Genomic DNA, 13,006 nt, shown 5'->3' with positions numbered 1-13,006 from the left:
ACACAGTATCATTTGCCACGGGTGAATCGCATTTTATAAATAAAGGTTGAACTAGTCTGTTATTGTCACATGATTGTCCATCAGATAAGCTTTCACATACGTTTCCATTAAAGGCGGTCTCAGAAGGATCAACCATGGTTTTTTTTCTCACAGGTTTGCTTTCAACTTTTTCTTTAGGTTGTATTTCACTTTCAGGTAGAGCATCAATTAATTGCACTAAAAGAAAAATAATGTTATGTTAGTGAAATAAGATATAGAATGTTATCCAAATGCTAAACATTTCAACACCACCAAGAAAATTTGCAACTGAACAAGATATAATTCTCAAGTATGAAAGAATATTAAAATCATAATTTCAGCATATCTGTCAACTTCTTCAAATGGAGGAACAAAAAAAGATTTGTGCATAAAAACCAGGAGTCAGAAGGGTTTTTTTTTCTTTCAATAAACCAGAAAATATTTCAAAACCACAATATTTTTTTAGGCAGTTACGTAAAAAAAAATGTCAAGAACTGGCCTTTTGCAAAATGAAATGATATATAGAACTACATCATCGGTTCCCAAACTTTTTAGTTGTGTGGCCCATCAAATTTTGTAGAAAACACCATTGAGGTCTAGTAACTACTATGTATTACTTGTACAGCCAAAATTTACTTCGGGGGGGGGGGGAGGGGAGGGAGCACCTGCTCATTACTGTACTTAAGTGTGAATAATATACTCTATTAGGACAAGAACAATTTTCAAAATAATTTTTAAGAAAGAAAACAACTTTATTGCATTCAATTAGCTGGCATAGCTGCAAGAAAACTCAAAAACAAGTGATCCAAGTTAAAGCTCCATGAGATTTTTGAGCATTGTTTTTCCTCCACGAGGGAGTTGGTATCTGGATTGAAACTGGATAGATTTAGTCTCAAATAACTTGCAACATTCAATGCATTCCTATATTTTTTTTTTTTATAACTGCAATGAAAAGTTTCATTCTAATAGGTAGGTTGTCGAAAAGCCCTTAAAATGCTTCAATTCACTGGTTAGTCATGCTAGTTCAACAAAGGACAAGAATTTGAAGCTTGAAGCTAATGCTAGTAGTTTCTTTGGCAATTTTCTTTAAAGGTGTTTTTGATTCATCTAAATTTTAGGGGAAAGTTCCTAAGAAATATTAAAAAATTTAATCTTAAAGTTCCTTATTGGCTATGAGAAAGGGAGAGCTTTTGATAGTATATCTAATAAGTGAATTTCTCCAAAAAAAAAAAATTAAGACCCCAAGATTTATTCTGGTTCAAATCCTTGACCAGTGTCCACAGACCAGTAACACACTGTTTGCGGCCCACTGGGGGTCGCGGCCTATGAGTACAGAACCGCTGAACTACATACTTGTGAATTTTTGCAAATCATAAACGAAGAATTCAAAGGTCAAAAAAGTGAAAAATTACAAAGATTTTTATACTGAAAGTAAATTTTGAAGTAACAACAGATCTGTATTTAAAAGCTTTTAAAGAATAAATCATTTTGATTATTTAGCAAGCAATAACATGTTTTTGAAAAGAAATTACTTCCATTTTAAGAGAACTAAATATTCTAAGGTCAAAAAAGAAACAAAAAGAAAAAAAAATCTTTAAAAAAAGTTGATAGTATTCTTAATCATTAGCCGTAAGCATTTTTAAAGCAAAATTTTCTCCTTAAACATTTGAAAAATATGACAATTTAGTGCAGTTAGATGGTTTATAATCTGACAGGAGAACACCCTAATTTAACTAAACCTCTTTCAGGAGAACACCCTACTCATGATCTACAAGCATGGCACATTTTTAAAACATAATGAATATTACATTAACATCCAATGAAAAAAATATAGGAGTTAGTGAGAAAATATAGGAAATATAGGAGAATATCTGACAAATTGTGAAAATGTAGGAAATATAGGAGATATAGGAGGACTATGAGCCCTGTATTTTATTTCCCCTTCAGATGAATAAAAGTGTGATTTGAGACTATAAAAGGACAAAAAATTCGTTTTCTGTCAAACCTTGAAATCTCAAACCCCCTTATCTCGAAACCTTTGATGTCTTGAAAAAAAGTTTTCCTCAGCATTTTCCATAAAAATCCCTATGTATTTTCCATAAGTATCTTGAAATTTACTTTTCGAAACCCTTGATAAGTCGAAATTTTTGCTCAGAAGCAAGTTTCAATTGGAGTTTTTTTTTTTTTTTTTTGGAAATTTTTGCTGTAAAACCAGTTTCAGAGACAATTGCTTAAAGTTTTTCATCTCTTTTCTGGGAAATTTCGCAAATAGGAAATTGCAGCAAGATAATAGGAAGTTTGTGTATGAGGATGGTGCTGTTTTTTTTTTTTTTTCTCAGTGTCTTCCCCAAGGTTTAAAATCTTTGTGCATTCCTTTCAAATATGTTGTCCACTTTGAGGACAGGTGTTCGGTTTTTCGTCAGTACTTGCAATATATGTGCCAATTATTAAACTATTTAGTCGTTTGTTTAGCTTATTTCAAACGCTTTTTACCAATAACATTAATTATTCACTTTATATAGCTATTGATTTATTATTATTACATTTTAAGAAAAATTTATTTTTAAAAAGGTAAAGAAAATTTCCCAGATTAATCGAATAGTATTTCTTAGAAGCGACGATATTCGATTAAGCGGGTCTAACAGTACTTTGAAACCGAAAAATTCTAGTTTGTGTTAAGAACGCAAAAAGATAATTTATTTCAACAGAAGTACTCTAACAGAAATAAGAGGAAGAAAAATGAAAAAATAAATAAATAAATAAATAAATAAATAAATAAAATAAAGATTTTTCCATGCATCCCCCCCCTAAAGATAACTATTCAGCTGCAAGCTGTTGGAAAATCAGCAAGTCCATAGGCTGATGTTTGTTTTACTGCCATAGTTAGTGGCATTGACAGTTTTTAGTTTGCATTACTATTACCACTCAAAAGAGCAAATTCTTTATGAAAATTTAATAAATATCCTAGGGAAAAAAATTGCAAGAAAATGTAAAAATGGGAGGTTTTTTTCTTCTGGCCAGAAGATTAAAAAAATTAGTGAAAAATTTTAAAGTTTTCGTCAAAAACAGCAGGTATGATTCCAGGTTTAATTTTTTCAGTGAACAAATCACAAAATATTAAAACTAAGTGCATAAAACTTACCATTTTTTAAGTTTTCTTCCCTATATTCTGCATATTTTCGCTCCACAAATTCATCATTAACACATTTTACACCACAGTCATCTTGATAGAATAAAGATCCAACTATACAGCCATCTTCAACTCCCTTCACTTGTACAGTAAAACAATGATTTTCTAGCAAATAATATACATAAGTAAAAGGTAATTAAGAATTTCGGGCATGGTGTAAGTTGTAGCGCACAAAATGCCATTCAAATGAGCAAACCAAAGGATAGTGAAGTCAAGTGAATTGAGTAACTTTTCACTTGACTTCACTATCTTTTGGTTTACTCATTTGAAAGGCAATTTGTGCCACCACATAAGTTATTAATAAAATACTCAAAAATCAATAAAGTTCTTCAAAAAAGATTTTAAAAAAAGGGAAATCAAACGTTCATGTTACAAATCGGACCTCTATTTAACAAAGGCGCAAAAACCCGGAGAAAAGTTTCATTACATTGAAATTAATTTATGATTCAGATTTCATCGTGCAGTACACTCCCAAGATCTTAGTCCAGATAAAGGAATATCCTAGATAATCCAACTTATGCAAATTTTGATGAATGTTATTATAAATGATATAAAGTATAAAATTGTACAACAAAGCATCAATTAATACAACTGAAAATTAAACAAAATAATAATTCCAAAAAAGCCTGAAATCTTAATGTTTTTTTAGATTTACTACTATATAAAAGAAATTTAGATAACTTTATTGCGATAAATGAAAAATGAGGCCGTCAGGGCACTTTGGTACTTTTCATTTTTTATCTCAACAAAAAAAAAATGAAATGAGCAATTTCATTTTCTACAACAAGCTTCATTAAATATTTTTCATCATCTCCCCCCCCCCCCAATTCATTAACTGTTTTTGTACTTATTTTTAAAAAGGACTTTGTTTTCCAATTTATATTTGACTTGCTTAAAAAAAGGGAAAAGTTAATTGATGAATTCTTTCATAAGTTATAGTAATGTTGACTTTTATTTGAAAAAAAAAGGGGGGGGGGTAAAAAATATTAAACTGTTAGAAAAATCTAATTTGATAGTTTTTAAAAACCATCATTTTGTAGCAGGATGTAGCAGAATAGCAGAATCATTTTGGAACTATTTTGGAGTAGCTATGACAGTAGATAAGCGTTATTAAAGAATTAATCAAGAATATTTAAAATTTACCAAAGGTAACAGAATGAAACTCTTAAATTAATTTAATTCAGCTTCTCTATCATCACTTTTAGTCCATTATTTTAGCCAATACTAATCATATGCAGCCAATATGCATTTGTGAAGTTCATATTTCAAACATTCTAATATAATAACATAAGAAGAAAATGAACTACATGAAGAATTTACCATTTGGAATTTGTATACCTTTAGTTAAACTTTCAATGTAGCTCACAGCAGATGTATCCCATATTTCAACAGGACTAGAGAAAAAACAGAAAATTTTAAGGCTCACGCAAAGTTTGTTTTAAAATACTGGTAGCATTTAAAATTTAGAAACAGTAATATATTTTACATTACTTTCCACAGATTGACTTTTATGCACTAAAACCAATAAAGTTGATCGTCTCTCTAAAATGACAACTTTTGTCTGGTACAGAACTTGTTCTGTATAATATATATGAACCTCTATCAGTTGACCACCTGTCAAAGTTGCCCGCTAAACTACAGTACCGCAAGTGGTCAACTTAGACAGGTTTCATTGCATATACCAGGGGTTCTCAAACTGGGTGCCCCAAGAGGGGAAGAGGTGTGCTGCAAAGTGTCCTGGTGGTGCAAAATTTTGTGGCAAAGTCCGTTCAAATCTTGAAAGGCATATTAAAAAATGCATTACCAACACAACAAAAATGTTGACTTTACTGGAGAAAAAACTGTACGGGCTTGAGTTTCCCAAATGTTCAATATCTAAACCGTTCGTAACGAGGCAATTGGGTCATTCCATGTCAAGTGATCCAAAGTTTTTTCATCACATTTTTGTATTTCTTTGAAATTTGGCTCATCGACTGTACCCTTTAATGTAATCAAAAGTCCAAATTTTTAGATTTTTATCTTTTATTTTTTTATTTATGATACTTTGATTTTTAGAAAAACCCTCTTTTTTTTCATGGATGCTTGAACATAAAATGGACGAAACTCAGCACCAAATATAGATAGAAAGATTTGGTAAAAAAAGATTTTAAAGTACATTAGTTGCTGTTTAATACAACATGCAACATGACTAATTTTGCAAACATTTTCATTTTTAAAAATTTAAATTTAAATTTTAAATTTTTTGAAAACATATAATGATTTTTTTTTAATTCCTGAAAATGTTTGTGTATTTTATCTTCATTTGTGGCAAATTTCAAGATGGGATCTCAATGGGATCATTTTTTTATGAATTTTTTAGTAAAATTCGACTTAAGAAATAATGATATTTTTCAGATTCAATTTATTGGGTGAGTGCAAAAAATCGTGCGGAGTTGCAATAGATGGCGTTAGAACGGGCGTAACGTGTTGTCATTAATACCATTATCTACGTAAGTCAGATCGTTGGAAAGGTGACGTGTGCAGCTTTCATTCCAATCAAAATAATTTGTGCAGATACAAACTGCTTCGAGAAAGATTACTTTTAAAACGAGTGTTGATAAAGTGCATTTACGGCATGTTATGCTTTGCGAGTTTCGGAAGGGAATAAATGTTGCAGCAGTTGTAAAAAACATTCAAGACATTTATCAAGATCAAGCAACAGCTAAACGAACTGTGGAAAAATGGTTTGCAAAATTTAAAGCTGGAAGAAGAGCCACGCTCAGGTCGACCTTCCGACATTGATGACGACGTTTTGCGTTCTTTAGATCAGGATACTCCGCGAATTTCAACAGAGGAAGTTGCTATAGCACTTAACGTTGACCAATCAACCACTTTTCGGCATTCAAAAAAATCTGATTTGATTTAAAGCTTGATATATGGGTGCCCCATTTGTTGACCAAGAGCAACAAAATCACGCGAATTTCTGCTGCCGTATCTTTACTCGAGCGGCTCAAAAACGAGCCGTTTTTGGATCGATTAGTGACGGGCGATGAAAAATGGGTCCTGTACAACAACGTTCAGTGCAAACGCACATGGAAACAGGCAGGTGAACATGGTGACGCAATGGCAAAAGACCAGTTTGCACCCGATGATGGTGATGCTCTGTGTTTGGTGGGATTGCAAGGGTATAATTTATTTTGAGTTTCTCCCCGCCGGCCAAACGATTGATTCGGACAAGTACTGTTATCAATTAACTAATCTGAACCGAGAAATCAAACAGAAATGTCCGAGTTTATCAAATCGCAAAGGCATAGTCTTTTATCAAGATAAGGCTAGACCACACGTTTAAAGACAGACGCTACGCAAACTGAACAGCCTGAAATGGGATGTCCTAACTCATCCACCGTATTTCTCCTGATATCACACCATCGGATTATCACTTATTCTGGTCATTGCAAAATCATTTAAATGGAAAAAAACTTGACTCTTTGAATGCCTTACAAAACGTCGTGTCTTTGTTCTTCGAATCTAAACCACGCAGTTTTTATAATTGGGGCATCCGTATGCTGCCAGAACGTTGGAAGAAGATTATAGACAACGATGGAGAATATATCATTGATTGAATAAACAGTTTTTGCTTGCTTAATCACTGTATGACTTTCTTTCACAAACTCTGCACGAACTTTTTGCACTCACCCGATAGTTAAATATGGATTCTCTTACTGGTGAGGTCAAATGAGTAGTAAATAAACATGACTATGCTTGAAATGAACTGGCATGAACTTGTAGATTGGTAAGCCCTGGTTCTGGAGAAAAACCGGCGTTGTTATTGCAATAGCAACATATATGTTTCAATTGGGCTTCTAAACCAAGGAAGAAATTTCGATAATGAATGTACGTATATAATAGACTAGGGTGCTGTGAAAAATTCCTAATTCTTTAAAGGGTGTCACAAGTCCGAAAAATTTGAGAATATCTGGCATATACTATCCAAGTGTAAATACAATGGGAGGGTCATGACTCCCCTTAAATCATTGACAATATTATCTGTCCACATTGTGTTCAAACACGTTATGAATAAAATTTAAACAATTTCAGTGATCTTTCCAATTCACTAACTATTTGTAAAAGTAAATATTTGAATTAGTATTTCTTTTCATTGCTTATAAATGAATTAGTAACAATTATGCTCTACAAAGTGCATAATTTCAGGCCGATTTGGTGCTTTTTATGGACATCCAAGCAGTTTCAGAAATTTTTCATACCCAAAACCATAGGTTTGTACATAGGGGGGGGGGAGGCATTCTTCAGTATGATCACTGCTAAAATTAGTGGTGGCAAGTGGGTCTTTTAAGTGGGGGGCAAAAAAGAAAGACAACTATTTGCCATAAAACTTTTATCGGTAGCAAAAAAATGCAGAAAAAAAAATTAAAAATTTTGTTAGGGCTAATTTTGAGAGTATTGAAGCAGATAAGAGGAAACTGACATAAGTCTACCAACTTAACTCACATTTTTCTTAAGATTTTCCTGAATTTTGCACACAATAACTTTCTTCAAAGAGACATGAATTAGACTACCCCGAAGTATTTTGAGACTTCACAAACACTTGGTAATAATTTCATTAAACAAGTATGGCTTGTTTTACTAAAATAGGTTAATTTACTAACATCTAAACAATGAATAATTAAACTAAAAGCTATTGCTTGTACTAAATAATGTTTAGTAAACAGATGTAAATATTAAAAACAAATAATTATGTTCTGAAAATTTTGACTTTTCTGTTTCTTTTATAATTTCTAGTTTTGGTTCCTAAATTCGAAAATAAAATAAGTAAATTAACCATATAAAAGGCAGGAGGCAGTAATCAATAAAGCAGCTATTAATGATAACAAAAGTGGCTACCAAACAAAAGTATCCATCAACCACTTGAGACTAACTACAAATGTCAATCTTTAGCAGGGGTGCCCATCCCCCCCAAGTTCAATGGCGCAAATCCCGCCCCCCCCCCCCCCCCCCGAAAAAAAATTTCTCGCTTTCGAATCGGATTAAACATAACAGTTTTTTAGAGTGTTTAATTTCCAGTCAAATTCACGGGGGGTGGTGGGGTAGCGCTAACAAATACCATTTGAACTGAAATATTGTTGTATAGTTGACCCGCCTTGCCTTCCCAAATTTTACAACGTGGACCTTGAGTAAAGAAGTTTTGGGTACACTTAAATTTTGCTACAACTTATTTTTTTTTTTTCAAGCGTGTGAATATTTACACGGAGACGGGATTCAACTTTCTGGCTTAGGATGGAGTCATTACTAGATGTTTGAATATGAATCATGAAACGGAAATTTATTGTCACTTAGATAGGGGCTCCGGGGGTTTCTCCCCCCGGACAATTTTCGAAATTGTAAATTTAAAACCAGTTTTAGACGATCTCTGGTTATGTTAGGGGGATAAAAGGTTTGGTGGCCCCTTCCTGGTCATTTTTCAATATTGAAACTTTAAAAGCGCAATTGTAGATAGTGTAATGTTGTGTTAAGCAAGACTCTCCTTTGTTTTCAAAATTAGTTCTCAAAGCGCAGTTTTAGACTATTTGTGATAATGTTAGGGAAAAAAGAGATCGCAGCAGGAAAATTTTCAAAATTTAAGTTTTAAAAATGCTATCTATGGTTGGGGAAAAGCAGTTTTCTGAATTTGAAGTTCTAAAATCGCAACTGTAGCTGACTTTTGTGACGTTAAGAAAAAGAGTTTTCGGAAGCTCTGCTGGAATTTTCTCGAAATTGAAGCCCTGAAAACCAAATTTAAGACTATTTTGTAATAATGTTGACGAGAGCGGGGGGGGGGGGGGGGGCTTGTAGCTTTAAAAAATGCAGTTTTGATAGATCTTGGTAATGTTAGGGGAAGGTGAATTACGGTGCCTTTACCCCGGCAGTTTTTTGAAATTGATACTCCAAAAACGCAATTCTAGGCTTGTCTTTGATCGTGTTAAGGAAAGAGGGGAGAATCAGGGGCTCTCTCCTATAAATTTTTCAAAATTGCAGTACTAGAAACACAGTTTTAGATGACTCTCATCACTGAAAGGCGTATTCATCATGCAGAATTGTGCTACTTCCAGAAAATTTATTAAAAAAATTGCAAGGAAGTCAAATTATCTGATCCAGCTTTGAAACGGACACCAACTCCATGCCGTCTGTGATGTGTTCCCTTCATTGAAAAAGAGACACGGTCATTAAATTTTGGAAAGAGTACCAGGGCCGTCATTAGATCAAAACTGGAGGAGGGGGGTTCGCTTTGGCGGCCCCTTATTTGTTTTAAACGCATGTTCCAATATGCAGAGAGAGAGAAGATTTGGCTTCTGGTTTAGCAGGAATAGTTATAATACTAGACTTTAGTACTAGCAATTTAAATTTAATCGTAAGAAGAATAATATTCAGTCACAATTAGGGGGTGTCGGAGGGCTACCTTCTTGCATTATTTCGAAATCGAGGGCATACAAACAGTTTTAGACTATATTTTAATTTTGGGAGGAAGGGGAGATGAGGTCCAGGATAGCATCTCCCGATATTTTTCCCAAATATAAGTTTCCAACACAATCGTACGTCATATTTAATTATGTTCAGAAGAGGGGGTCCGGGGGCTCTACCCGGGAAATTCCAAGATTGTCATTTGAAAAACACAGTTTTAGACGATCTGTGGTGATGTTAAGGGAGGAAGAGACTCGCGGTCATCATTCTATAATTTTTCAAAATGCAAACTTCAAGCACGCATTCCCAATTGTGAATTATTTCTTATTGTGACACGTAAAGCGGGGGTTCGGGGGTTACCCCCGGGGAAAATTGTAGTTCGAAAAAGGCAGTTTTAGACGATGTATGGTGATATTATGGAGAAGAGAGATGCGGCCCCACACCCCGAAATTTTTTGAGATTTTGAAGCTTCAAAAACACGATTGTAGACTTTTTTTGTTAAAATTTAGTGTACCGCCCGTCTTTTGAAATTAAAGCTCCGGAAACGTAATTTAATCCAACCTTCGATGAAAAAGGGAAGGGGAGTTTTGAAGGCATTAGCGACCAGAAATGTTTCGTAATTGAAGCACAAAAGCAAGATTCAAGACATTTTTCTATAATGTTGGCGAGATAAAGAGGGGGGGGGGGGGAGCATGCTCTTGAAACAATTTCGATCCGTTGAAACCGCAGTTTTAGAAGATTTTTGGTAATGTTAATGGATGGAGACATTCGGAGTCCTATCATGGCAAATTTTCAAAATTGAAATTCAGTTAACACAATTGTACACGATTTTAAATACTTTTAGGGGGGGGGGGGTAGAAGGTTTTGGAAATCTTCCCCAAAATGTTTTCTGAATTGAAGCCTTAACAATGAAATTTCTGAGGATCTTCGGTAACATTTGGAGAACGAGTTTCAGGACACCTCAGAGAGTTTTTTTTTAATTAAAGTAGAAAAGAGGAAATTTATTCGGCCTTGAATGATGATGAATGGTTAATTGAGAGGGCGTTTCTCGGAGGTTACGTTGGGAGCACTCTCACAGTTTTTCAAAATTGCAGCCCTAAATACTGAGGTGTAGGCCATCTTTGATGACCTTAGGGTAAAAGATGGGATTGAGAACGTTTTACCCGGGATTTTTTCAGAACCTAAGATTTAAAAATTCACTTACAGGCCAGCTTTGGGGACGTAAAAACGTAAAAAGAAGAGTTTGGAGTTTCCCACTCTTCCTTTCAGTTTGGCTACGTCCCTTTTACCTTCATTGTAAATTCTAATTGTTGATAAACATATTGTGGTAATACTTTCTTCCAATTTTCCTTTGCCAAACACGTTTATTTTGCTTGAATTTTCAATAATAAAGTATTCAATTTCCCTCCTAATATTTTTGTTTTCTTGCAATACAAGCGTTTGCGGCCTTAGAAAAAGAACTTCTAACATTTTGAACGGATTTGGTAATTTTCTGCGTTACTTTAGGTCTCTATTCCACTTCATTTTATTTTAAGCATTCCTCCTGCATCTCTTGATCAGGCTTTGATTTACTTACAATTTTTACATTCAAACATTTAGAATTTTTGTTGCGAGTATTCATTACAATACTTTGAATCTCTCTCTTTGCAGTTAACTGTTTCTCTCTCTCTCTCTCTATTTCAAATTTATTTCGGCGCCCCAAACATTTTTCTCCACTTAGCAATGATTTTCAGGACCACATTTTCCATCAAAAAAAAAAAAGAGGAATGTTTCGGCGACCCCTATCCTATGAGCTGTCCTAATGAAGCTGTCTTATTTATTTATGTTTTTTTTTTAACTGAAGAACCATGGTTTTGTATAACCAGGGGCGTCGAGAGACAAGGCGTGCACCACGTTAATTTGGTCGCCGGTCCTCCCTCCCATTATGCTAATTTTACTCTATGCACAATACTTTAATTTGAGCCGATCTCATAGTTTCCAACTAGGCAGACATACCCACTATGCGGCCTAGTGAAGAATGTACTGTTCTGAATACCTTTTTTTTTTTGCGTTTTAATAAAAATGTTTGAGCGTATATTTCCGCGGCCCATACTTAGATACGCTTAATAAAAGAGAATCATGGAGTACCAAAATTGTATTTTAAATTTACATTTTCTATTCAAATTTCACAGAAAAAATACTTTTTGGCACTGTTATTTCAATTGTTCATTTATAATTACTATTTTAATTCTTTAAAACAACGAACAGTTTTCCTTTTTCTTCATTAGTTGCATTGCTAAAATGATATTGGCAGCCCCGTTTCTGAAAAGGGGGGGAGGGTACGGCGACGGCCCTCAAGAGTACGTGAAAAAAGTAATGCATCTATTTCTTGTTGAATGAGCTTAAAAAATTTTTCTTTCCAAAATTCAAAAAATTCATGTTCTAAAGAACCCCCCCCCCCCCCCCCCAAAAAAAAAAAAAAAAATTTTATGGCGCCCCTTGTGGGCACCCCTGATCTTTAGGTGTAGAAGACAAAAACTTTCAAGAGCATTTTTACAGACTGATTTTTCATAACTTATAATATTCATAAGCATCTTCTTCAGTGTATAAAAAACATTTTTAATTACTGTTTCTGACAAATTAAATCTGTGCATTTAGTTCAAAATTTAATTGATCTAAAAGATCAAACTGGCTAGACTAAAACACACATTTCACAAGCAGGGTTGCCCACAGGGGGGGTGGGGATTAAGGCGCAAGTTGCGCCATCAAAATTAGGGGGGGGGGGTTAAAATTATTTAAACTTATTTATTAATTTTTTAATAAATTATTTATTTTATTTCATTTCATTTATACTTCAGTTCATTTATTTAATTAGTTTGTGTGTGTGTGTATGTCATTGGCATAGAACAAAACTTTTCTAATGATACAAATAATAATTAAATTAATTTTAATTAAAATTTTTAAAAAATAAATAAAGTCAAAAAGAGAGCTAAAATATAAAAAATAAAAAAGGGAAAGAGGGTTGAGAAAATTGGGGGGAGGGGATTTGCTCCATCAAACTTGTGGGGGATGGGCACTCCTGTTCACAAGTGTGTAAGCAACGTAAAATAAAACTTTTTTAACACATTAGTACATGACAATAACTTTTGGAAAAAGAATGAAAGTAATGAAAAGATTACAAAATCAACCAGAGACGATTAGCATAAGGAGATGAAATGTAAATAACTGTTTTGACAGCGTAGCCTAAAATATTACAAAAGCATAGAACAGAAATAAAGCTGTTTACACAATACAAGGGAAGTTTCGGCATATTCATCAACATGTTTATCAGCAATATCTTGAACGATTCATCTTGTGATACAGAAGAAAATTCCAATTATCTTT

The 13,006-nt window shown here is 33.7% G+C and overlaps 1 protein-coding gene across 1 annotated transcript in view; it reads right to left on the bottom strand.

The window, feature by feature from the left end:
- Positions 1-4,511: 4,511 nt before the first annotated feature.
- LOC129224962 (putative ATP-dependent RNA helicase TDRD12) overlaps positions 4,512-13,006 on the bottom strand; it is a 36,692-nt gene continuing 28,197 nt past the window's right edge. The window contains exon 7 of the mRNA XM_054859508.1: positions 4,512-4,602. Coding sequence (XP_054715483.1) covers positions 4,512-4,602 — 91 coding nt within the window. The remainder of the gene's footprint in view (positions 4,603-13,006) is intronic.

The sequence above is a fragment of the Uloborus diversus genome, chromosome 6, assembly GCF_026930045.1.
Source record: "Uloborus diversus isolate 005 chromosome 6, Udiv.v.3.1, whole genome shotgun sequence".
Lineage (NCBI taxonomy): Eukaryota > Metazoa > Arthropoda > Arachnida > Araneae > Uloboridae > Uloborus > Uloborus diversus.
The sequence above is the reverse complement of the archived record's forward strand: the minus strand, read 5'-3'. Positions and strand labels throughout refer to the sequence as shown.